At 46.0% G+C, this 27,314-nt stretch overlaps 1 protein-coding gene across 1 annotated transcript; it reads left to right on the top strand.

The window, feature by feature from the left end:
* Nucleotides 1-27,314, top strand: LOC138765388 (uncharacterized). Its single transcript, XM_069942430.1, has 12 exons — nucleotides 1-301; nucleotides 1,389-1,878; nucleotides 3,152-3,218; nucleotides 6,543-6,585; nucleotides 10,031-10,169; nucleotides 13,415-13,557; nucleotides 14,602-14,711; nucleotides 20,725-20,935; nucleotides 21,905-22,076; nucleotides 23,007-23,169; nucleotides 23,472-23,775; nucleotides 25,049-27,314. Exons 1-12 carry the CDS (start codon nucleotides 1-3, stop codon nucleotides 25,240-25,242), a joined length of 2,337 nt encoding a protein of 778 aa, XP_069798531.1. The 3' UTR covers nucleotides 25,243-27,314.

Genomic DNA, 27,314 nt, shown 5'->3' with positions numbered 1-27,314 from the left:
ATGCATAATTTCATACTATGGACAGGCTACGTGGGCACAGGATGGTTCATGGGGGTACTGAACATGCTTAATTGTCTAATCCATTTGCAGGCTGACCTAGAAGTAATTACTAACCAGACAGCTACTGCCTTAGATTTGTTGGCAGAGGAACAACAGCAAATCCGGGCTACCGTTTATCAGAACCGCCTAGCCCTGGACTATTTATTGGCTGCAGAAGGTGGTGTGTGTGGCAAGCTGAATCTCTCCAATTGCTGCCTTACAATTGATAATAATGAACAAGCTGTTAAAGATATCTCTTCAGGTATATAGAAACTCTCCCATGTGCCTGTGCAAATGTGGCACCCCGCCATTGGCTCATGGTTGTCTAAATGGTTTAGTGGCTCCTGGTCATGGATACATTCAGCACTTATCTTTTCTGCCTTTATACTTCTTGCCTTAATACTGATCCCTTGCATCCTTCCTTGCCTCCAGTGTTTGGTTAGACGAGCCATTCGACAAATCAGTCCCATTATGGTTCTGCAACAACAGGATTATGCTGAGGCAGCAGAGAACCTTCTGAAACTATGGGAAAAAGAAACCTCTATTATTTAGTCAGGTTTGATAGTGTAGCTCTTTTTAAAGGGTGGATTGTAGGAGTTTAGAAATAATTATTTATTATTTTAATGTTAGGAGTTCTGAAACAGTTATAGAAGATAGAAAGAAAAAGCAAGAAAAAAGCTAAAATGTTCTTTGTGTAAAATGGCGCATGAAAAACAGCAGAACAGAGTAAACAAGATAACAGAGGAATTTAAGAAATATGCACTACACACACAAAGAGCTTGTTTAATAGGGGGTGGGGAAAGGAGGTGTGAGTACGGGATAGGAGAAAGTCGGAGTCAGTGAAGAGTCAGGCGAATAGGGAAAAGTGCCAAACCAATCCAAGAAGGATAAATGTAAGAACAATGTAAGGGGAGGTGAATTGAAAAATGTATAAAAACAAAGAAGCTTCCCGCCCTCAGTGTACTTTCTCGAGGTAGGGGGAGAATACCCAACCTTGCAATGTTGTAAATGTAAATAAATGTTCTTTGTTCTCAACTTTTGTCTCGAGCATATTTTGTGAACGTGAAGGCACTTCTCACAGAACAGCTCGCATCCAAGACTCACATATCCATGAAACAACATTTGTACATCCTGTACATGAATTATTTGTCTGTATGTGTTGTGTCTGGTTGTGTGTCTGTGTGTTTTGCATCAAGGACTGGAGAACTTTGTTTCATCGGGTTGTACTTATGCGATCAGATGACAATAAACCTGACTTGATCGGTTATGCATAAATTGCTTGTAAATATTTTGTCTTTCTATGTAATTGCATGTTTGATGATCAAATGCATTGAATGCCCCATTTGCAGAGGGTGCATTGGTGGTTTCCACTGCATTCCGTGCAGCGAGGGGGAGGGGAAAGAGGAGAGCTTGGCGCGTGCGGAATGGGTGGCTGAAGCTGTCGCAAAACGCCGGCGATGCTCGGGGCGCGCAGGCGCAGTTGGAGGGGAGCCGCCGGGACGCTCGTTCGGCCGCGCACGCGCAGTTGCGGGGTGAGCGGAGCCGGGGGTGGGGGGGAGCGAAGAGCCGCCTCAACCGACGGCGTTTCGGGCGCGCACGCGCGGTTGAGAGCGGGTTTCTCGTTTCTCTTGCCTCTCCTGTCGGGAAGAGTGCACGCGCTCGCGACTCGCCTGTTCCCGCCCTGCCCCGTTTTGGCGCGCTTTTCCGTTTGGCGGGACGGCTGGGTTGTCACTTGGTGCAACAGGGCGAAGGGAAGGGGAGCACCTATAACCCAGCCCCCAAAACTGGACAAATAGGCTCCAGCCCGCCAAACCCTGAGGAGAACCCACTCTCAACTCGGTAAAGGAGCCCCATCCAGGGGTCTGCCGGCCAATTTTGTGGGTCATGTTTTATAATTCCCAATTCTCCCCAAAACTCAACAAGATTGCAGCACCGAGAGAGCATATCCCCTCCGTCGAGGGGGTGGGGACGGAGATCCCTCTCGGGCTGTTGATGCCAGATGCCTTGGTGGCGCGATCTGCCTGCGGAAAACTCTCCATCCGCTGTGGTCGGATGGGGCAATGTTCCGGAACTCCTGATGGCCATGCGGGGTGGGGGTGCTGTGATCCAAATCCAGTGGTGGACCCCTGGTGTTTGGTCAGGGGTCATGGGCAATGATCTGGATCCGGTAATGGACCCCAGTGTTTGGTCAGATGTTGTTGGAGGGGGGCTGCATTCCTAAACTGACGATGGACTCCGGTGTTTGTTGAGGCTAGAGGCCCTTGGTGGGGGAAGGTCAACGTTCATGACCCAGCAATGGACCCCAGTGTTTGTTGTAGTTGGCGGCCTGTCGGGGTTGGGGGGGGGGGGAAGTAAATGCTGGACTCGCAATGGACATGCACCTTAGTCATGCTCACAGGTTGTGGAGAGCAATGTTCTTGATCCAGCGATTTATCCCCAGTGTTTGTCGTTGTTATGGCAGGCAAAGTTCCAGACTCGGCGATGGTCAGAGGAAGGGATGGAACCTGATGTTTGTCATGGCCGGAGGCCCATGGAGAGCAATGTTCTTGACCTGGCAATGGACCCTTGATCAGAGGTCATGGTGGGCAATATTCCAGAATGGACCCCCCGGTGTTTTGCCGTTGCGTTCAGCGGAGGTCAAGCCTGCCCTGTAGGTGGGGCTTGCTGTGCCCATGTCAACAGGGTCTTTTTTGCCCAGTCAGCATTTAATACAGTTTAAAAAAAACCCTGGTATCCAGCACCTATGAGGATGGGTCAGTGCCGGATAAGCGGGTTTTCTGGATGCTTGAGACTGCACAAATGGCGAGGCACCAATTTAAAACTTCCTGTTTATTTTACCCCATTTATTACTGGCAATTTTTTTTTGCCAGTTGCTTGATGGCGCTCATTGTTTGAATTGGTCCCAGATGATATGGAAATGTGGGCCTCTTTTTTTGGATTGTCAGGGTCTAAGATGGATAATATTTAATTTACAAACTGCAAATTAGTTGAAAAGGCATTTCTTTTTGCAGGGAAATAATGTCGTGGCTGCAAAATGTTTTCATCGTTTTTGAATCTTGCATGGGGAAATGGTCAATAATTCTTTTTTTATATCTTTGTGCTTCTGAAGTAGAAATGAAGTTGTTCCTGAAGAACAAGAGGAAATAATTTTAGCATCTTCTGAATTAGCAAAAGGGGAGGTAAGTCCAAACCACAGTCTGGAACCACTTGGAAAATTTGGACATTGGTCCGCATTCTTGTATTATACCCCTCTTAAAGGTTAAATAGCGGTTAGAGCGTCTGGATTGGTCATCCAGCACCTGATTGGAGATGCAACACAACCACACCACCATTGGTGGGAGGGCTTAACTACAGTGTGACGTTTACATAGGTTCTTATCATGTGGACAGAGGGATTAAATTGACAGGTCATGATGATGATGGTTTAATATTTATTCTGCAGAGGGCAGTGGTATTCTATAATATGCACAGGAGTTGAGGTGCATTGTAATGAACATAATGGTTGCATTCCCCTAAAAACAGCCTAAGGACAGATCATCAGGCTGTTGAAAGCATCTCACAGTGGTCCTCTCATGCTCCCCTTGCTGTGATGTATACAGGTTGTACTGCTCGTTATAATACACACAGGGACCCCAAATCCCCATCGATGGCACTGTAAAGGCATTGTACTAACCACTATGCCAACCATGCCGCCAGCCATGTCTTCTTGAGGACAGTTTATTGCCCTGCCCACAAGTGGCAATTCTGTCTCGGCCGCAGGAAAAAGAATCGCAGAATTGTATGTGATGCCATGTATGTACTCTGACAATAAATCTGAATTGAATCTCTGCAGACACAGATATCATTCAAAGGCAGACTCTCTTTTTAAAATCCCAGCTATCTGTCTCACCACTTTTTTTAAAAAAAATTTTATTTTTCACACCATAAACCACATTAACCATGATACATACTTTTTCCTTTTCAAATATATACAGTGCCATTTTCTCCACCCCCTCCCTCCTCCCATCCCACCCTTCCTACCTTCCCCGTCCCGTCCATTTAAAGTACAAAATCTAGGATACATTAAACCAGTCAAACAACGTTGTCATTCAATAAAAATAAACAAGAAATTCCACTGAGTCAATTCTTTTCATTTCCTTCTCCTTTCGTTAATTTAGGTAGTGAATGTCCCCGGTAGGTTTTCGCTATTGTGTTTCATGTAAGGCTCCCATATTTGTTCAAATATTTCAATATTATTTCTTAAACTATATGTTATTTTTTCTAATGGAATACATTTATTTATTTCTATATACCATTGTTGTATTTTCAAATTATCTTCCGATTTCCAGGTTGACATAATACATTTTTTTGCTACGGCTAGAGCTATCCTAACATCTTTTTTGTGCACCATCCAAATCAATTCCAAATTCTTTGTTTTTTATGTTACTTAGGAGAAAGATCTCTGGATTCTTTGGTATATTGTTTTCTGTAATTTTATTTAATATTTGGTTTAGATCTTCCCAAAATTTTTCCACTTTCTCACATGTCCAGATTGCATGAATTGTTGTTCCCATTTCTTTTTTACATCGAAAACATCTATCAGATACTGTTGGGTCCCATTTATTTAACTTTTGAGGTGTAATGTATAGCCTGTGTATCCAGTTATATTGTATCATACGTAACCTCGTATTTATTGTATTTCTCATCGTTCCAGAACATAGCTTCTCCCATGTTTCCTTTTTTATCTTTATATTTAAATCTTGTTCCCATTTTTGTTTAGTTTTACCATTTGTTTCCTCATTCTCCTTTTCTTGCAGTTTAATATACATATTTGTTATAAATCTTTTGATTATCATTGTATCTGTAATCACATATTCAAAGTTACTTCCCTCTGGTAAACTCAGACTGCTTCCTAATTTGTCCTTCAAGTAGGATCTCAATTGGTAATATGCCAGCACTGTATCTTGAGTTATATTGTATTTATCTTTCATTTGTTCAAAGGATAATAATCTATTTCCTGAAAAACAATTTTCTATTCTTTTGATCCCTTTTTTCTCCCATTCTCTAAAGGAAAGGTTATCTATTGTAAAAGGGAGTAACTTATTTTGCGTCAATATTAGTTTTGGTAATTGATAATTTGTTTTATTTCTTTCTACATGAATCTTATTCCAAATATTGAGTAGATGATGTAATACTGGAGAACTTCTATGTTGTACCAATTTTTCATCCCATTTATATAATATGTGTTCAGGTATATTTTCCCCTATTTTATCTAATTCTAATCTAGTCCAATCTGGCTTTTCCCTTGTTTGATAAAAACCTGATAGGTATCTTAATTGTGCGGCTCTATAATAATTTTTTAAAGTTTGGCAGTTGTAAGCCTCCTTGTTTATACCATTCTGTTAATTTATCTAGTGCTATCCTCGGTTTCCCCCCTTTCCATAAAAATTTCCTTATTATTTTCTTTAACTCCTTGAAGAATTTCTCTGTCAGGTGTATTGGCAATGCCTGAAATAGGTATAATATCCTTGGAAAAATGTTCATTTTAATACAGTTTATCCTTCCTATTAGTGTTAGTGGTAAATCTTTCCAATGCTCTAAATCGTCCTGTAATTTTTCATTAGTGGATAATAATTGAGTTTATATAGTTGGCCGAGATTTTTATTTATTTGTATACCTAGGTATCTTATTGCTTGCATTTGCCATCTGAATGGTGATTCCTTCTTAAATTTTGAGAAATCCGCATTATTCATAGGCATTGCTTCACTTTTATTTACGTTAATCTTATAACCCGACACTTCTCCATATTCCTTCAATTTCTTATATAATTCTTCTGGTTCTGTTAAGTATACTATAACATCATCCGCAAATAAACTGATTTTATATTCCTTGTCTTTTATTTTTATCCCTTTTATATTATTTCCTGTTCTTATCAATTCTGCTAGTGGTTCTATAGCTAACGCGAACAATAAAGGTGATAGTGGGCATCCCTGCCGTGTTGACCTGCTTAAGTTAAATTGCTTTGATATATATCCATTTACTGTCACTTTCGCCAATGGTCCCTTATATAATGCTTTAATCCAGTTAAAATACTTCTCTGGTAAACTGAATTTTTGCAATACTTTGAATAAATAATTCCATTCTACTCTGTCAAAGGCCTTCTCTGCGTCTAAAGCAACTGCTACTGTTGGCGCTTTACTCCCTTCTACTGCATGAATTAAGTTAATAAATTTACAAATATTGTCTGTTGTGCGTCTTTTTTTAATAAATCCAGTTTGGTCTAGATTTACCATTTTTGGTACATACTCTGCTAATCTGTTTGCTAATAGTTTAGCTATTATCTTATAATCTGTGTTAAGTAAAGATATTGGTCTATATGACGCTGGTGCGAGTGGATCTTTCCCTTGCTTTAGTATTACTGTAATTATTGATGTTTTACATGAATCTGGTAAGCTTTGTGTTTTATCAATCTGGTTGATTACTTCCAGTGGGGGAGGAATTAATAAATCTTTAAATGTTTTATAGAATTCTATTGGGAATCCTTCCTCTCCTGGTGTTTTATTATTTGGTAATTTTTTTATTATCTCTTGTATTTCTACTATTCCAAATGGTTCTGTTAATTTATTTTGTTCCTCTATTTGTAGTTTTGGTAGTTCAATTTTAGTTAGAAATTCATCTATTTTCCCTTCTTTCCCTTCGTTTTCAGTTTGGTATAATTGTTCATAGAATTCTCTAAAGTTTTCCTTGATCTCCTTTGGATTATATGTGATTTGTTTGTCTTTTTTCCTTGATGCCAATACCATTTTCTTAGCTTGTTCTGTCTTAAGCTGCCATGCGAGAATTTTGTGCGTTTTTTTCCCCTAGTTCATAATATTTCTGTTTTGTCTTCATTATATTTTTCTCCACCTTATATGTTTGTAGTGTTTCATATTTTATTTTTTTATCTGCCAATTCTCTTCTTTTAGTTGTATCTTCCTTCATTGCTAATTTTTTTTCTATATTTACTATTTCCCTTTCCAACTGCTCTGTTTCCTGATTATAGTCCTTCTTCATCTTGGTTACATAACTTATTATTTGCCCTCTAATGAACGCTTTCATTGCATCCCATAGTATAAACTTATCTTTCACTGATTCTGTGTTTATTTCAAAATACATTTTAATTTTTCTTTCAATGAATTCTCTAAAATCCTGCCTTTTGAATAACATGGAGTTTAATCTCCATCTATACATTCTTGGAGGGATGTCCTCTAACTTTATTGTCAATATTAAGAGTGTATGGTCCGATAATATTCTAGCTTTATATTCTGTTTTTCTTACTCTATCTTGCATACGAGCTGATAACGAAAATAGGTCTATTCTTGAGTATGTTTTATGTCTAGCCGAGTAATATGAATATTCCTTTTCCTTTGGGTGTTGTTTCCTCCATATATCCAAAAGTTGCATTTCTTCCATCGATTTAATTATAAATTTGGTTACTTTGTTCTTTCTGTTAATTTTTTTCCCAGTTTTGTCCATATTTGAATCCAAATTCAGGTTGAAATCCCCTCCTATTAATATGTTCCCTTGCGTATCTGCTATCTTCAAAAAAAATCTTGCATAAACTTTTGATCTTCTTCGTTAGGTGAATATACATTGAGTAGATTCCAAAACTCTGAATATATCTGACATTTTATCATTACATATCTCCCTGCTGGATCTATTATTTCCTCTTCTATTTTAATTGGCACATTTTTACTAATTAATATAGCTACTCCTCTTGCTTTTGAATTATACGACGCTGCTGTTACGTGTCCTACCCAATCTCTCTTTAATTTCTTGTGCTCCAATTCAGTTAAATGTGTTTCTTGCACAAATGCTATATCAATTTTTTCAGTAAATTTAGCAGTTTCTTCCTTTTAATTTGGTTATGTATTCTGTTAATATTTAAAATCATATAGTTCAGCGTAGCCATTTTATACTTTGTTTATCTTCCCTTTCCGTTTCTCCATCATTACCTTTCCTTCTTATCCATTTCTGCTTTTTTGTTTTGAACACTTTGTAAGACAACATTTCTTAAACATCAAACATTTTCCCTATTCTCCAATTTAAAACTTCTTTAACCCCATTCTCCCCTCCCCCTCCTGAGTTGTTATTTATCCCTTGTCAGACAACCACATCTCCCCTCTCCATTTGGATTTGCGAATTCACTCGCAAATGTCAGCTGATTTTGCAGTGACCGTAACTCCTCCCCACCCAGTCCCCCCCAGAAAAGATTTCAATTTTCATATGTAACAAAGGTCACTCTTTTAATTCCCTCCTTATTCCCTCTATTCCATTTCCCTCCCTTATTAATTCTTGTCTATACTCTATATATTTTCCTCTAAATACGGATACATTCATGTATGCACACTATATATATATGTATATATATATATATATATATATATATATATATGTATATATATATATATATATATATATATATACACACATATACCCCTTTACACACATACATATAGATCGTGGTCATTTTTACTCTTATTACATGTCTTCATCTCTCTGCTTGTTTTGTAGTTGTTCTGCAAATTTCCTTGCTTCCTCTGGATCCGAGAATAGTCTGTTTTGTTGCCCTGGAATAATTATTTTAAGTACCGCTGGGTACCTTAACATAAATTTATATCCTTTTTTCCATAAGATCGTTTTCGTTGTATTGAACTCCTTCCTCTTCTTCAGGAGTTCAAAACTTATGTCTGGATAGAAAAAAAATTTTTGACCTTTATATTCCAGTGGCTTTTTGTCCTCTCTTACTTTCTTCATTGCTTTCTCCAGTATATTTTCTCTTGTTGTATATCTTAAGAATTTTACTAACATGGATCTTGGTTTTTGCTGCGGTTGTGGTTTCGGGGCTAAAGTTCTATGTGCCCTCTCTATTTCCATTTCTTCCTGTAATTCTGGTCTTACAGGACCCTGGGGATCCAATCTTTTATAAATTCTCTCATATTCTTGCCTTCTTCATCTTCCTTAAGGCCCACTATCTTTATATTATTTCTTCTATTATAGTTTTCTATTATATCTATCTTCTGAGCTAACGGCTCCTGTGCCTCTTTAGCTTTTTTATTAGATTCTTCTAATTTCTCTTTTAAGTCTTTTACTTCCATATCTACAAATGTTTCTCGTTTTTCCATATTTTCCACTCTTTTTGCCAATTCTGATATGGCCACTTCCATTTTATTCATTCTTTCTTCTGCATTCTTAATTCTTCTTTTTATCTCATCAAATTCTTGTAATTGCCATTCTTTCACTGATTCCATATATTCTTTAAAAAAAGATACATCCATTGTCTTGCTTTTCTCTTCTTCTTCCACTTCTTTCTGCTCTTCTTCTTCTTCTTCCTCTGGATTGACCACCTGTTGTTTCCTTGTTTTCTTTTTACCCTCTTCTTTCTTGTTGTCGTTATTTTCCATGTTCTGCACCTGCTGCTGTGCTGCAGGTGTCTCTCTCAGCTGTGGAGATCGACTCCGCAGCTGTTCCCCCCTCCCGTCAGTGTGTTTTTTTTTATGCGCATGCGCGGTTGCGCACTTTTACTCGGCTCTGCGAGCCATTTTTGTAGTCCCGAGCCCGGAACTTCCACTGACCTGTGGGAGCGGGCCTCTCTCTCCGCGGCGGGCCTCTTCAGACAGGTAAGGCCTTCACCTTCTTCTTCCGATGTCTTTCCTTCTTCTTTTCTTCCCGTTGTTTTTGGTTTTTCTTTCTTCGCTGCCATTTTCTTCACACTTTTACTTTCACTTTGTTTTAGTTTTTAAGTTTGTGCCTTTGCTTTTTCTCTATCTTTTTTTAACTTTTCTGGAGAGGGCTGGAGTTCCCCTACCGGCCACTACTCCATCACGTGACTCCTCCCTCTCTTTTATCATTAAATTAAATTAAGTGAGTGGCACTTGACATCCCAGCAAGCCAAAAAGAAAGATTCCGTCTGCCTGCCCCGTCTTGGGAGCACAGGTGAATTGAGGATAACGGTCCCTCTCCTCTCCCTGCAGCAATGGCATGCCGGATGGGAACATCGCGCGCCCCGACCTGCGCTCGCTGCCGTAACCATGGCGTCTCCATGCCCCTGAAGGGACACAAGAAAATGTGCCAATGGCAGACCTGTCAGTGTGACAAATGCATTCTGATCCTGTGAGTTACCCATGCACTCCCTTCGCATCGGGGGAGTGGTGGGTGGGGGGAGGGTGGAGGGGAGCTGCAGAACTGCTGGGGGGCAGAGTAGTGCAGCACTGTAACAGCAATAGAGACCCTGGTTCGAATCCGGGGCTGTCTGCAAGGAGTTTGTATGTTCTCCCCATGCCTGCATGGGTCCCTCCCACCTTCCAAAATGTACAGAAATTGTAGGTTCATTTGGCTGTAATTGGGTGGGACAGGTTTAAGTGGCTCAAAATGGCTTCTATCTTGCTGTAACTACATTAAAAATATATATGTAAATTTAAGGCCATAAATTTGGTGAAAGACACCTTTGGGTCTGCCCAAAATTTGTTGTTCGTTTAGCAGACGGAGATGTTGGTGAGGGAACGTTGCCAAATGGCACATCCCAGGCTGCAGGAGTATGTGCTGAAGGACGCACTGAGGCTTGGCACAGCCAATGTGAGGGCGCAGTGGGGAAAGGACCGCAGGATAGAACAGCCATTCTCAGTGGTGGTGGGGGTGGGGGGGCATATGGGCCCCTGTGGTGACCACAACACATTCAAGGGAGCACCACGGACTGCCATTTGAAAATATCTTTTACATTTTTCATGGTGGGAGAGAAGTACAGAAGAAGCCAACAAATGATTGACGTAGTAGTTAGCGCAACGCCTTGACAGAGCCAGCGATTGGGTCCGAACCGGGGTTCGAATCCCTTGCTGTCTGTAAGGAGTTTGTATGTTCTTCCCATGTCTGCTTGGGTTTTCTCCGGGGGCTCTGGTTTCTTCCCACTGTTCAAATTGTACCGGGGGTGTAGATTAATGTTGGGTGGCACAGACTCATGGGCCAAAATGGCCTGTTTCGGTGCTGTGTCTAAATTTAAACTTAACTGCTTCCCAGGGAAGGATGCCCATAAACTTTAAGCGGAATCTTAAGGAGCTATGGCCAAAAATAAGCATTGAGAATGGCTGGTCTTGAGTCCTTCTGTCACCAGGCATTGAGGGGTTGAGACCAAGGGGAAGCCCCTCAAACAACGGTGGGGGGTGGGGAAGGGGGAGAAACAAGAAGGTGCCACAGGAGTGGCAAAGATGTCATTAGAAAATGAATGTATCGGAGATGGAAATGCATGGGCACAACACGAAGAATTCAAACGGTTTTCTTTTCATAAATTGTTCTTTGTGAATAAAGATTATTTTTGGTGAAAAGAATGCATGGGGGAGTGGCTTACTCCAGTGATGGACGAGTGGAAAGGTTGCACCAGATTCACTGCAAAAACATGGCAGAGAGAAGGTGGAGATGAGGTTGTGGGAATGGGGCTGGGGTGTGGAATTTCCACTCCCTCCCCTTTGTACGAACTTCAGACCAGATCCGCTGAAGGCACATGACTTGCAGCAAAATTTCCAGTCCTCTCAACAGCACACACATTAGAACCCACCACTTTCCGACAATATAGAGACTCCCATTCCCTATAATACACACTGGGTCCCCCATTCCCTATAATACACGCTGGGACCCCCATCCCTCTAATACACACTGGGACCCCTGTTCCTTTTAATACACATTAGGACTTTTAATACACATTAGGACCTACGTTTCTTATATTACACACTGGGACCCCCGTTCCCTATAATACACACTGGGACCCCTGTTCCTTTTAATACACATTAGGACCTACGTTCCTTATATTACACACTGGGATCCCCGTTCCCTATAATACATACTGTGACCCCCCATTCCCTATAATACATACTGGGACCCCCATTCCCTATAATACACACTGGGACCCCCGTTCCTTTTAATACACATTAGGACTTTTAATACACATTAGGACCTACGTTTCTTATATTACACACTGGGACCCCCGTTCCCTATAATACACACTGGGACCCCTGTTCCTTTTAATACACATTAGGACCTATGTTCCTTATATTACACACTGGGACCCCCGTTCCCTATAATACACATTGGGATCTGCATTCCCTCTAATATAAACAGGGACCCCTATTCCAAACAATGCACTCTTAAATTCCATGATAATCAAAAGCAAAGATGCTGGGAGGTTGACTTTTGGAGCATCGAAGGATGAGAGATGACTCAGTGGAGGTGTAATTAGATTATGAGAGGCTCAGGTCGGGTGAATTGTCAACACCTTTTTACTGGGACCACAGTAGTCTATACCAGAGGACATCTCTTTATGATGAGGGGGGGAAGGTTCAGGGGAGATGTGAGAGACAAATGTTTTACGCAGTGTGTCGTGTGTACAAGGATACCTTTGCCAGCAGTGGGAGTGGAGAGAGGTACAATAGACTAGCATTTAGATGCAAGAAAAATCGAGGGTTATGAGTATTTGTGGGGAAAAATGATTGAGTAGGTTTATGCAGGTTAGGCTGAAGGAACTGCACTGTGTTGGAATTTTGTATGTTCGGAAACTGCCTGCATTCATTTCCAGAAGAATGGAAAATCAGGGAGGTTCTGTTCATTTGTTGTAGAACCAACATAAGACTGTGATCGTACAGATTCTATCACCAATGTGTATATGTATAGATTGTAGTGTAGGATGATTGTGATTGGCTGAGAGTGTAGCCACACCTACTGGCAGGTCTTAAAGGGTTGCTCCTAGCCAGACCAGGTCATTCTGGACTGGTCGACCCACATGTGATACGCTCCAGTCTTCTAGTTAATAAAAGTCTTGGTTTGGATCAACAAGCCTTTGATTCTTTCAACGTGCTCTACAAAGACAACACCAGGATCACGTTGCACGTTTCCCGATCTCCCTCTCTCTGGGTCAGGCTGCACTGGGGTCACTGTGTACAGTTCCTGGTCTCCGTATCCCTGAGGTTAGACCAGATCAGGAGCACCAGGCACAGTTCCTGGTCTCCGTATCCCTGGGGTTAGACTATACTGGGAGCACTGTGAACAGTTCCTGTTCTCCGTATCCCTGAGTCAGACCACACCAGGGTCACTGTGCACAGCTCTCGTCTCTACATCCCTGGGGTCAGACTGTACTGGGAGTACCGTGCACATTTCCTGGTCTCGACCTTGGGTCAGATCACACCGGGATCACTGTATCTGACCAGTTTGTGCTCTGGCCCTGTTGCAGAGGGAGCATTGCACAGTGACCCTGAGAGTGTGTGAGCAAATTGTTCCCTGTTCGATACCCCACTGTGTGGCGCATCATGCCATGATCTGGGTTTTGGATTTGGACTGACTGGACTCCTGTCTCTTTCCTCCCCCCCCATCCCCAGGGAGCGACGTCGTGTCATGGCTGCACAGGTGGCTCTGCGCCGGCAACAGGAAGCTGAGCTGAGGAAGAGGCTAACCAGAGGGCTGCTTACGCTCGGAGAGACAGAGCGAATGAACTCGAACAGCAATGTGTGCCAGACACTGTGTAAGGCTGACCCACCTAGTTGGAAAAAATTCCCCTTGTATTAGGGTACTGATAGGATGTCATGGAGGGAGCTTCACTCTGTTTGACCCCAGGATTGTGTGATGGGACAGTGCGGAGGGAGCGTCACTCTGTGTCTGACCCCGGGAGTATGTGATTGGACGGTGCAGTAAGAGCTTCACTAAGTATCTGACCCCAGGGGTGTGTGAATGGATGGTGCAGAGAGAGGTTCACTCAGTATCTGACCCTAGGGTTGTGTGATGGGACGGTGTGGAAGGAGCTTCACTCTGCATCCCACCTTAGGAATGTATGATGCGATGGTTTGGAGGGAGCTTCACACTGCATCTGAATCTGTGAGTGTGTGATGGGACAGTGTGGAGGGATCGTCCCTCTGTGTCTGACTCGAGGAATGTGTGATGGGACAGTGTGGAGGAAGTTTCATCTTGTGTCCTCCCCAAGAGTGTGTGATGGGACGGTATGGAGGGAGCTTCACCCTGTGTTCATCCCAGGAGTGTGTGATGGGACAGTGTAGAGGGAGCTTCATTCTGTGTCTGACCCCGGGAGTATGTAATTGGACGGTGCAGTGAGAGCTTCACTCAGTATCTGACCCCAAGGATGTGTGATAGGACGGTGTGGAGGGAGTTTCACTCTCTGTCTGACCGTGGGAGTGTGTGCTGGGACGGTGTGGAGGGAGCTTCACCCTGTGTTCATCCCAGGAGTGTGTGATGGGACGGTGTGGAGGGAGCTTCACCCTGTGTTCATCCCAGGAGTGTGTGATGGGACGGTGTGGAGGGAGATTCACCCTGTGTTCATCCCAGGAGTGTGTGATGGGACGGTGTGGAGGGAGATTCACCCTGTGTTCATCCCAGGAGTGTGTGATGGGACGGTGTGGAGGGAGCTTCACCCTGTGTTCATCCCAGGAGTGTGTGATGGGACGGTGTGGAGGGAGCTTCATTCTGTGTCTGACCCCGGGAGTGTGTGATGGGACGTCCTGGGATGTAAGGCTTGTTGCTCTTCTGTACTCTTGGACGAGGTCTTCTGTTTCAGTGAAAAACACCCCGCGGGTGAAGACTGAGATCCAACCTCCGGACTCCAGGGTGGCACAGCAGGTGGTGAAGTGCGTCTCTGTCCAGCAGGAAGCTGGGCTGGTGGTCAAGGTAATGGAGCTCCAAAAATCTACAGGGATTGCAGGTTAATTGGTGTATTTGGGCAGTACGGGCTTGAGGATCTGAAGGTCCTGTTACTGTGCAGTATCTCTAAATTAAAAAATAGATTTGCAAAGATGTTGCCGGGACTTGAAGAGCCGAGTGACAAGGAGAGTTTAAACGGGTTTGGACTTTAATGCCTGGAGTGTCAGAGAATGAGGGGCGATTTGTTAGGAGTGTACAACATTATGAGGGGTGTCGATAGATTAAGTGCAAGCCCTGAGGTTGGGTCAGATGAACTCGAGGATGTGGGTTCAGGGTGATAGGGGCGATGTTTACGCAGAGAATGGAATGAGCTGTCAGCTGAAGTAATGAACGTGAGCTTGATTTTGATGTTGAAGATAGGTTTGGGCAGGTGCATGGATGGGAAGGGTCTGGGGGTATATGGAATGAGTGCAGGTCAGTGGGACCAGGCGAAATAACAGATTGAGTGAAATACCAATATTTGCAGATTGCAGTAAAAACACAGAAATACTGTGGTAACTCAGCCGGTCTCGCAGTGTCCATAGGAGGTAAAGATATATTACCGACGTTTCAGGCCTGGGCCCTTCTTCAAGGTTTCCACTCTGCAGCTTGTCGATTTTATCCACTTTTCTGCCAACTTCCACCCCAACCTCAAATTCACTTGATCCATCTCTTGCAAGATTCAAGATTATTTTCTTGTCAGGTAATAAAACGTAATATGACGTGAAATTTCCTTTAGTCTATCGTAAGGCAGTCAAAGATTCGCCATCAGCAGAAATTGCTGGATGCCTCTTACAGTCAGGAAAAAAGAAGCCCCCCCAGAGTCACCATGGATTCTCTTCCAGTGCTCCCGCAGTCTCGGCAGCTGCAGAGCTGTAGGCCCAGACCTCTGACATGATCAGGAAGCTTCCAATACCCTTGGCACCCTCTCATGTCCCTGGGACCCCTACGTCCAGTCTCGAGCTGGCCTCCAGCAGTCCGCAGCCTTGCTCGAGTTGTTTGACTGCAGTCGCCAGCAACACGCAGGCAGCATGGGTTCCTCGCCTCGAGTTGCCAACAGACTGTAATCTGTGTATTCGTCAGCTGCAGAGCCCCTCACACCAGTGACAGTGCTCTGGCAGTGCCGCCATCTTTTACACTCTCCCCTTTCTCGATATATCTCTGTCTCCATCCCGGGAGACAAACACTCGAGGGAATCATGTACCCACAATGAGCTCAGCAACTTTAATATCCACTTTGCTGCCAACTTCCACCTCCACCTTTTTTTGGAAAACTTTATTTATCAATACAAACATTAACTCAATGAAAGTAATAACTTGTAGCAACATAATGCAAAATTATACAATAATTTTTTTCTATTTTTTTCCCTAACCCCCCTCCCCTTACCCCGAAGAAATAAAAAAAACATCTAAATCTATACATTAATCATTATGATAATTACTAATATTTACTATTTTATATTAATTATTAGCTGAGAGGGGCTACAACCATATAACAATTACAGTACAGAAACAGGCCGTCTCGGCCCGTCTGGTCCGCACTGATTTAAGTGAGCTAGTTCCAACTACCTGCTCCCTGCCCATAACCCTCCAACCCCCTCACATCCATCCACTCATCCAACCTCCTCTTCAATGACTGAACTGACCCTGCTGCAACCACCTCTTCCGGAAGGTCGTTCCCCTCTCGGAGTGAAGAAGCTTCCTCTTCTAAAGTTTTGCCCCTAACTCTTAACTTAGGACCCCTTGTTCCAATCTCCCCTACCCTCAAGGGGAAAAGCCTATTCACATCTACTCTATCTATTCTCCTCCTAATTTTATATCCTTCTATCAAATCCCCTCTCAACCTCCTACGTTCCAATGATTAAAGACCCAGTCTACTCAATCTTTCTCCATCTTCTAGATACTGCAATCCAGGCAATGTGGATGGACCTCTATTCACGAAATCCATGTACAATTTCCAAATCTTATAAAAACTCTCAATCTGATTCCTTAAACTATGTAATTTTTTTTCTCATGGTATACAGTTTTGTTTTTCAGTATTCCATCTATCTATTGTTACAAAATTCTCCATTTTCCACGTTATTGCTTCACATTCATTTCTTTGCTGTCACTGTTGCTATATCAAGTTTTCTTGATATTTATCCAACTTCGATTTTGTATCTGCTTCATATATATTTCCAAGTGGAAATATTCTTGGATCTTTTTGTATCTTTATCTTCATAATTTGTGCTAGAAATATACTCCATTCCTTCCAGAACCCTTCCACTTTCACACAGGACTAAATTGAATGTAAAAGAGTACCTATTTCCTTATGACATCGGAAACACTTCCACCTCCACCTTGTGGTGTGCTGTGGTGCGGCGAATAAACACAAAACTCCAGAAAACTGTACTTAGTAATAAGCTTAAGGTCGAACACCAGGTCTCTGTAGTTTCTGGTTCCCCGTGCCCGACTGATTTAGGAAGGGGCCGGCTCATGTCTTTATATTGGCAGCCAGCATGGTGGGGCCAGCCTCCCAGGTTGCCGACCTGCAGGTACTGTGGTTGCCCCCTGCAGTAGGCCAGTAGGAGTGCGGCTGTAGTGGTTGTCTCACCACGCACCTCTCATTCACTTGGTTCATCTCGAGCAAAATTCCCCTCTTTCTCGATCTCCCTGACTCCATCTCAGGAGACAAACACTGAACAGATATTAACTTGAAGAAGATCATCAGTTATATCTCTCTTTACCTCCTACGGACAACGTGAGACCTGCTGAGTTCCTCCAGCATTTCAGTGTTTTTTTTCTGGAATTACAGTTTGGCACACGCCGCAACAAATTGGGACAAATTTTAAATTTAGACATGCAGTACTGTTACAGGCCATTTCAGCCCACGGGTCAGTGCCGCCAAATCTATACCCCATTAACCTATACCTCTGGTATGTTTTAAAGGGTGGGAGGAAACCGGAGCCGCAGGGAAAACCCACTCAGACACAGGGAGATTTTACAGAAGTGTGTGATTCAAACCCTGGTCCCGATTGCTGGCGCTGTGAAGGCGTTGTACTAACCGCTATGCCAACCAGGCCACCCCAAAGTTCACGATATGGTGAATCTAACAGGAGCTATCAAGGAAGGCAGTGTAAAAGTCCATTTTATAGGTAATAAAGTCTGCAGGAGTATAGACACAGCAGGAAAATTAAGGTCCAGGGTTTGGGTTGAGACCCGTCATCGAGAATCCATAAAGCGTTGAGTCCAACGTGCAGTTTTTAAATTTTAAAATGTAGACATACAGTCCCTTCTGGCCCACCAGCCCACATACCCAAATTAACTTACAACCCCCCGGTACGTTTTGAAGGGTGGGAAGAAACCCATGCAGACACAGGGAGAATGTACAAACTCCTGACAGATAGTGCTGGATTTGAACCCTGGGTCACTGGCGCTGTAATTGGTCTGTACTCCTTCCCCTCCCATTCTTCCTTTTTCACCAGCTTTTAACGTAGGGCATTTAAGAGACTCTTGGGCAGTCAGGTGGATGAAAGAAAAATGGAGGTTTATGAGGTAGGGAGGGTTTTTATTTGGTAGTTATATGTAGGCTGGCACAACATCACGGGCCGAGGGGCTTCCACTGTGTTGTGATGTTCTATGTTCCTTACAGACATCGCCGGACTTGAACCCGGGCCACTGATGCTAACCGTGTCTGACCATTTCTGCCTTCGGAGGCTGAATGGCCCACAGTGTCCGTCTAGCTTCTCACTGTTTGCTCAAAATTTCCGTCTCGGTGGTTCTCAAGGATATTTACAGACTAGTTCAATTTTAAGCAATGGGTTACAGTTGGGGGTCAGAGAATAGAATTTGTAACAGGAACCAAAGGTTAGCGTAACAGTTAGCCCCAACGCAGTTGCAGCACGAGCGACCCGGGTCTGTGAGGAGTTTGAACATTCTCCCTGTGTCTGGCATGGGTTTCCTCCCACACTTCAAAATGTACAGGGTTTGTAGGTTAATTGGGTGGCATCAGCTCGTGGGCCTGAAGGGCCTTTTGCTGTACTGTGTGTCTAAATGTAAACATTTTAAAAATTAAAATAAAATTTAAATTTAGACAGTAGCTTCAGCCTTCCAAATATTTAACCAGAAAAAAAACCTGTCTTCTCAAATTGAATGACAGACAAGCAGTCTGATTTAATCTTAATTTTTAAAAAAATGTACATTTAAATGTAGACATACAGCACGGTAACAGGCTCTTCCAGCCCTCGAACCCATGCCACCCAATTACACCCAATCGACCCACAACCCTGGTAGATTTTGAAGCACCTGGGAGAAACCCAGACAGACACGGGGAGAACATGCAAACTCCTTAAAGACAGTGTGGTATTCAATCCCGGTCACTGGTGCAGTAACAGCGTTTCATTAACTGCTATGCTAATGAATGACTTTTTCAGTACAATTTTAAGCAGATTATTGAGACAATAAGAGTCCGGATCAAGATTCCTTTATGGCCATGGAACAGAACATTTAATATTACAAGAAATTACATTCTGCCTGCCCAAAGGCAGACAAAGAGTCACAATTGGTGCTACCCGATGCCCTTACAGTATGAGAGAAAGGGAAGTCCCTTCAGAGACACTGAGTGTCTGAGGATTCACCTCCAGCCTCTGCAGCCACACAGACTGCCAGTTCTATCCATTGGCTCCAGATCCGAACGTCCGACACGACAGGAAGCCCTTCAGTACCTGAAGCTATTCAAGAGCCCCTTCTTGCCCTCAGCTCCCATTTGAATCTTGGTTCCAATACCTGGTTTCCATGAGCCAGTCTTCAGCAGCCTACAGACTGTCTGAGTCCTCCAACTGCAAGTTGCCAGACTGCTTGCAGCCTACGTGAGTCCTTCCTTGGAACCATAGAATGCTACAGCATAGAAACAGGATCTTCTGAGCCAAAATTGTTTGTATGTCTTGTCCCACTACCTGCACCCAGCCCATATCCCCTCCCATCCATGTACCTGTACCAATTTTGCTGCAATATTAAAATTGAGCCTCCGTTCACCATTTCAACTGACAGCTCATTCCACACTCCCACTGCTTTCTGCATGAAGAAGTTCCCCCTAAACTTTTCTCCTTTCACCCTTAACCCATGTCCTCGGGTTTGTACCTTATCTAACCTCAGTGGAAAAAGCCTTCTTGCATTTACCCATCATAATTTTGTATACCTCTACCAAAGCTCCCTTCATTCTTCTATGCCCCAAAGAATAAAGTTCGAACCTGTTTAACCTTTCCCTGTGACTCAGTTCCTCAAGTCCCGGCAACATCCTCGTAAATCTTCTCTTGTGCTCTTTCAATCTGACTGACATCTTTCCTGTAGTCAAGAGACCAAAACTGCGAATACTCCAAGTTTGGCCTCACCAAAATCTTGTATAACTTTGCCATAATATCCCAAATCCTGCACTCGGTACTTTGATTTATGAAGGCCAATGTGCCAAAATCTCTCTTAATTACCCTGTCTGCCTATCCATGTGTCTGTATTCCCAGATCCCTCTGTTCTACCGCACTACTCAGAGCCTGACCATTTCCTTTCTACGTCCTATCTTGGTCCTTCCAAAATGCAACACTTCTCACTTGTCTGCATTAAATTCTATCTGCCATTTTGCAGTCCACTTTTTCAGCTGGTCCAGATCCATCTGCAACTTTGAAAGCCTTCCTCACTGACATCGATACCTCCAATCTTTGCCATCACGCATATCCAATTTGCCACATTAACGTCCCAATCACTGATATAGATGACAAGCATCAGTGGACCTAGCACTGATTCCTGAGGTACACCACTAATGACCACCATCTGCCATTTTGTAGTCCGCTGCCAGTGAGAGTCCTTCAACCACAAGCCGCCTGCAGCTTGTGTGGGTCCTTCAGCCGCCGAGCCTCTTGCTGATCCGCTGCCATAGTCGCCATCCATGCACCGCTGGCCCATTGGGTAGGGAGATGAGGAAAGGTTCGCGGGGTTGTGGTCTTCACCTCTGTGTGTACTCTGCTTCTCAGAGAGAATGGCAGCCCCTGTGCCAGATCCAACAGCGGCACATGGGATCATTCCCATCTGCGCTGGCCAGCTACGCTTTCCGACCAGATGCAGGAGGACGCGCATACCATGGTGGAACCCTGCCCGCTGCCGGATCCCGCTACCCTAGGCACCATACCCTGCTGTGCCAGCTCTTCCCCCAGTTCAGTCCCCACCTCCTGCAGACAGTGCTGGGTGAGTGAGACTGCAAGCCGGCTGGGGGGTGGGGGGAGGGGGACTGGGAGCATGTTGGTGTTTACAGTGGGGGGGGGGGGGTCCTGGTCAATGCAATGGTGTTTACAGAGAGTCCCGGGGTGTGTGTCGGTGTTTACAGGGGGTCCCGGAGAGTTTGTCGGTGTTTATGGAGGTGTCCTGGGAAGTGAAGACAGTTCACCATTACATACATACAGCATGGGGACAGGCCATTTTGGACCACGAGTCCATGTCGCCCAATTTACACTCCATTAAGCTACACTCCCAATGGTGGGAGTGTACCAGAGCCTCTGGGAAAAGCTCACGCAGACACGAGGAGAACAAACAAACTCCTTACAGACCGTGTGGGTCTCGAACCTGGTCCAATCTCTATTGCTGGCGCTGTAAAGGTGTCGTGCTAACCACTCTTGCCAACCGTGCCGTTTCCCCACCTTCCCGTCAATTTCCCCCCTCACCCTGATCAGATTCTGCCACTCACCACCAGACTTAAGGGGGGGGGGGGGGGAGGTAATTCTCAGAGCTCCGTGAACCCAACCACCACACAAGGATGTAGGGTTGTGGGAGGGGACTGGAGCTTCCAGGGTGGGGAATACAGACGGTCATGGGGAGTGGAGGTAAACCCGCACACACAAATACAGTTTTCTCACCCTGTCACACACACCACACAGCCTCGCACACATATGCGCACAGTTTCTCTCTCACTCACACAGACATGTAAACACATGTACACACTCACAGAGTCTCTCTCTTCTCTCTCAGAACCAACATAAACGCACATGCACAGCGGTGGTGTGGTTCGACCCAGGGATGGAGTCATCTGTCCAAAGCCTTTCCAGCCCACTTCTGGGGGTAGTTAGCAGCTAGTCCCCACCTGTTGTAAACCACAGCAGTTCAACACACAGAGTATCGAGCTGCAGACTGGGCCTTTAACCCACAATCCCTCTGCCCTAGACCAATGCCACGGAGATGTGGTCCTGGCCATCGAGACAGTGGTACCTTGTAGGCAGAGTCAACAAGAGATCAGGCCGCAGCGACACCAGCCTGTGACGCAGACACAGCCTGCAGCTCTCCACGGCTACCGCGGCCCACAAATCACCTCAGTCCACTTTACCGACAAAGTCAGGTGAGCATCCAGGGCTGCATCCGTGGGATGGCATCTAACCCAGATATTAGAGGTACATAGGGAGTGTTTACAGGAGTTCCTGTGTCTACATGGAGTGCCGGAGAGTGTATCAGTGTTTATAAGAACACCTGGGGAGTGTATCCTTGTTAACTGGGGGTCCTGGGGAGTGTGACATGGCTAACAAGGGTTCCCGGGGAGTGTGTCGGTGTTTACAGAGATTCACGATGAGTGTGTCAGTGTTTATAGGGGTTCCTGGGGACTTTGTTGGTGTTTACAGTGGGATCCCAGGGAGTGTGTCAGTGTTTACAGAGGGTCCCGGGGAGGGTGTCAGTCTTTACAGGGGAGTCCCGGGGAGCATGTTGGTGTTTACAGGGGGTCCCGGGGAGTGTGTTGGTGTTTGCAGGGGGTCTCAGGTAGCATGTTGGTATTTACAGGGGGTCCTGAGGAGCATGTTGGTGTTTATGGTGGGGGGCAGTCCTGGTCAATGCGTTGGTGTTTACAGAGAATACTGGGGTGTGCGCTGGTGTTTACAGGGGTGACCTGGGGAGGGAAGACAGTGTTTAAAGGGGTCCGGGGAGGGGTGGTGAAGAGAGAGGGGGAGTGAGGAGAGTGAATGGCATAGTCTTCCAGATGAGAAGTTAACCCAGGTTCCTGTCTCCCAGATGTGAGAGACCCCACAGTCACTGCCCTGGGAGAGTGAGGGGGGAGGAGGGAGGTGTATTTCTCCCCCAGGGTCGTGGCCCACTTCACACTCTCAACCAATCCACATGATCGGTGATATGTCTTGCTCTCGAGGTTGGTGCCTTGGGGATCGTGCTGCGAACAGCTGGAGATGTCCTAGATTGGTCGGGGAGTTGTTCGTAGGTAGTGCCCATTCCTCACCCTGCCTCATGCGCCTGAATCTTATCTCCCTCTCCCCCCACTCCACAGATTGCCTGTGCCAGCCTCGACATCTGGTGTCACTACTCCGGCCCCTCACGCTGACTCCAAGCCTCTCGTCTCCTGTGGCTGTCTCACCAGTGATCAGCCTCCTGTCCTGAGCCAGGCCAATGTCCCAGAGGTCATGCAGCAACCGCCATGGGCTGCGTCCCAGGTCAGTGCACGGAGACCCTGTCTGCCCTCACCCCATCATATCCACCACCGTCACTGTCACTGAGAGAGGCATGAGACTGAACAGGACAGTCGCCCTATCTTGGGGAAGGGAGTGATGTCAACGTGGACAGGTGGGGAGTGATGTCACCATGAACAAGTGGGGAGTGATGTGGATGGGTGGTGAGTGAAATGAAGGGGGGGAGGAAAGTGATGTCGCTGGGCAATGCCATCACTGGGCAGTGACATCACCAGGGCTGGAGGCTCCTTCTCCCCACCCTGTGTAACCTTCCCTCTTCTCCCCAGGTACCCAGGCCAAGGACCCAGGATTCCGACCCGCCCCTCCAACTCTCCTTCACCTCCCTCCTGTCAGAGGAGGAGGCCGCCGAGGCCCTGATGGTGCTGAGCTCCTCGCCTGCCCCTTCCCCCATCCCAGGATCCCTCGCTGGTTCCTACCTCCCCTGGGTCTCACCCCAGACACCGGCTTCCCACCCTTCCGTGTCTGCCAGCAACCCCAGTTCCAGGAGCAGAGCCCAGCATCTTGGTGGGGAGCCGGTGGGAGGGCTCAGCGAGCGACTAGGTATCAACGCAGTCGAGGAGTGTGTGGACGGTAGGTCTGGGTTGGGGCCCGCCCAAGTGGAGGAATGGGACAGGGGGATTGTGGGTTAGGAGGGTGGGTTGAAGGGAGGGAGGGTGGGGCAAGGGGAGGGAGGGGCGAGTGGGGACAGGAAGGTGGGGTGAGTGGAGCATGGGGAGAGGAGAGGGGAATAGGAGTGGAAGGATAGGAGGTGAGGTGACAGGTGGGCAATGGGGTGTAGGGGTGAGGAGAGAGGGAGAGGGAACCAAATGGTGGGTGGATTCTGATACGAGGGAAGGGGAGAGCGGAGGGTGGAGATTTGACACCCTGAACTCCAACACCCCAGGACTGAGCCCAAACTCATTAGGACCCCCATTCTGAACCCCAACATCACAGAAACCCTCACACTGAACCCCAACACCCCTGAACCACCACGCCGAACCCCAACACTCCAGGACTGAACCCCAATATTCTGGGTTCCACACAGTGAACCCCAATACTCCAGGTCCCCACACTGGTCCCCAACACCTCAGGGCCCCCACACGAAACCCCAATACCCTGGGACTGAGTCCCAATACCCTGAACTGAAACTCAACACCCAGAATCTCCCCATTGAACCCCAACACCCTGCGAACCGAACGACAACATGCTGGGACACTCACCCAGAACACCAACACCCTGAGACCCCCACACTAGCCCCAAAATCCCAGGACTAAGCCCCAAAACCCTGGGACTTTCCACGCTGAACCCTTTGCCCCCCTTACCTATCCTTCACCCTGTACCCCAGACTCCTGGTCCCCCTATCCTTCCCCTATACCCCAGGACCCCCACCTACCTCACCCTGTACCCCCAGACCACTGGACCCCTGTCGACCCCTCACGCTATACCCTGGGAACCCCACTTTCCCCTCCCTTGTATCCCGGGCCCTCACCTACCCCTCACCCTATACCCCTCACCCTATACCCCTCACCCTATACCCCTCACCCTATACCCCTCACCCTATACCCCTCACCCTATACCCCTCACCCTATACCCCTCACCCTATACCCCTCACCCTATACCCCTCACCCTATACCCCTCACCCTATACCCCTCACCCTATACCCCTCACCCTATACCCCTCACCCTATACCCCTCACCCTATACCCCTCACCCTATACCCCTCACCCTATACCCCTCACCCTATACCCCTCACCCTGTACCCCTCACCCTATACCCCTCACCCTATACCCCTCACCCTGTACCCCTCACTCTGTACCCCAGGATCTTGCCTGTCCCTCACCCTGTTACCCTGCTGGTTTCTGCAGAGCCCTCCGACCGTGCTGAGCCAGTGAAGACCTTCCAAGTGCTGAACGACGTGTGCTCATTCACGCTACAGGGGCCAGTGCTGAGCCCGCTGTCTCTGCACACCCACCACTGTCTGCCCACCTTCAGCTCATCCGTTTCCCTCAACATCGGTCAGCTAGGCTCCATGTCCTTCCCGCTCACTCCCCCGCCCTGAGCTCCATGGTGGAGACTCCAGGAGGTGGATGGTGGGGGTGAAGGAGGATTCTCCCCTCTGAGTCGACCCAATACCTCCCTGTAGTCTGCCCGTGGACTGTCCGGGAGTCAGCTCTGCCTGGGTGGTGGTGTTAGGCACCTCTTCTTAACTCGCACTCCCTTCCCCCCACCTCCATCCGATCTGCCAATTAGTGAGATTTAAACAATGAGAGAGTTTTGTGCTGGGGTGGCAACAGAAACCTGCCATCTTGCCCCATTATTCCTAGGTGACCCCAATGATTTTGGATCAAGCTTCTCTGTCCCCATCCAATGAGTAACAAATCTTCTCTGATCTCTTGCCATCCTAAAGGGATCCAACAGATTTGGGACAAGCTCCTATCTTCCCACCCAATGGGGATCATCTCTCCCAACTCCCACCATCCAAGGTGACCCAAATGTTTTGGGACAAGTCCCTCTCCTCCCACAGTGCGTAACAAATCTTTACCAATCTCTCGGCATTCTAGAGACCCAACAGTTTTGGGATAACCCCTCTCAATGGGTATTGTCTCTCCCAATCCCCACCATCCCAAGTTGACCCCAGCACTTTTGGATCAATCCTCCCCTCTCCTCACCCAATGGGTATTGTCTTTCCAAATCCCCTGCCATCCCAAGGTGACTCCAAACATTTTTGGACAATCCCCCTCTCCCCACCCAATGGATATCATAATTCCTAAATCTCCCCCATCCCAAATACACCCCACAATTTTGGATGACCTCCTCTCTCCCCACCCAATGGTAACAAATCTCTCCTGATCTCCCATCAACCCAAAGAAACACAACGGTTTTGGTACAAGCCCCTCTCTCCCCACCCAGTGGATATTGTCTCTTCTAATGTCCGACCCTCTCAAGGAGACCCAGCAATTTTGGGACAAGACCCTTTCAATTGGTATCAAGTCTCTCCCAATCCAGGAATGTCGTCAAAGAACCCTGGAAAACCCTCAGCAAAACCGGGCAGTCTCCACAGAGGGGGAAGTAGTGTGTTATTTCATACTCTGCTGAAGAATCTCGCGTATGTGAGCATGTGTGTGTGTGCACCCATTTGTGTGAGCGTGTGCATGTATATGTTGCCATGTATATGTGTGTATGTGGGAGCAAGTGTGGGAGTTTGTGTGTCTGTGTATACACGATTGTGTGTGTGTGTGCATTTCTGCATGTGAGTGTGTGTTGTGTGTGCGTTTCTACATGAGTGAGTGTGTGTTTGTATACACGATTGTGTGTGTATGCATTTCTGCATGTGTGTGTGTTGTGTGTGCACGTTTCTGCGTGTGAGTGTGTGCATTTCTGCATGTGAGTGTATACACGATTCTGCATGTGAGTGTGTGCATGCACAATTCTGTGTGTGTGTGTGCGCGCACAATTCTGTGTGTGAGTGTGTGTATGCACGATTCTGTGTGTGAGTGTGTGTGCATTTCTGCATGTGTGAGTGTGTGTGTTTGTATACACGATTCTGCGTGTGAGTGTGTGTTGTGTGTGTATGCACGATTCTGTGTGTGAGTGTGTGTGCGTTTCTGCATGTGTGAGTGTGTGTGAGCTCTGCACCTGTGTACCCCACAAGTTGTCAAATCTAACACCTCACTGTTGGCCCGGTTCCACCCGCCCTCTCCGGTGCACAGAGTGCAGGTTAACCAAGACTCAGTTGAGCTCTCACGCCCTCTGCTGTCTTCACAAACCTTCTACCACGTCTTCGGCAGGCAAAGGAGCTCCTGGAAGGCTGAGAAAGGGACAGAAAGTATGGAGGGAAATGGCACAGAGACAAGGAAGAGCGACAGTGTCCTGCCCTCTCCATACCTGACGACAGCAGCCTTGCCTACCTTTCTGCAGATCATTAAATTAGACCCTCAAATCTTTTAACTTTGGAACTGTTTGTTTCTTTGCGATGCCAGTTGCAGGCAGTCATTGAGACTTTTTATGTATTTAAACGATTGCTATTCTGGGGCTTGAGAAATTGTGTGCTTGCTTTATGTAAAACAAATTAGTTTTGGATTGTTGAAACCTTCATCGTGAGTGTGGGATAATGCTGAATAAATCAATTGT

This window comes from Narcine bancroftii, chromosome 5 (genome assembly GCF_036971445.1).
Source record: "Narcine bancroftii isolate sNarBan1 chromosome 5, sNarBan1.hap1, whole genome shotgun sequence".
In the NCBI taxonomy this organism is placed as follows: Eukaryota; Metazoa; Chordata; class Chondrichthyes; order Torpediniformes; family Narcinidae; genus Narcine; species Narcine bancroftii.
This window is presented reverse-complemented; position numbering and strand designations above follow the sequence as displayed.

Excerpts from the sequence above, each read along its gene's own strand:
- LOC138765388 (XM_069942430.1), top strand. The coding sequence starts at position 1 with ATGCATAATTTCATACTATGGACAGGCTACGTGGGCACAGGATGGTTC. Across the intron at positions 302-1,388 it reads TGTTAAAGATATCTCTTCAG|AGGGTGCATTGGTGGTTTCC; the intron begins GTATATAGAAAC and ends CCCCATTTGCAG. Across the intron at positions 3,219-6,542 it reads CTGAATTAGCAAAAGGGGAG|AATTCTATTGGGAATCCTTC; the intron begins GTAAGTCCAAAC and ends AATGTTTTATAG.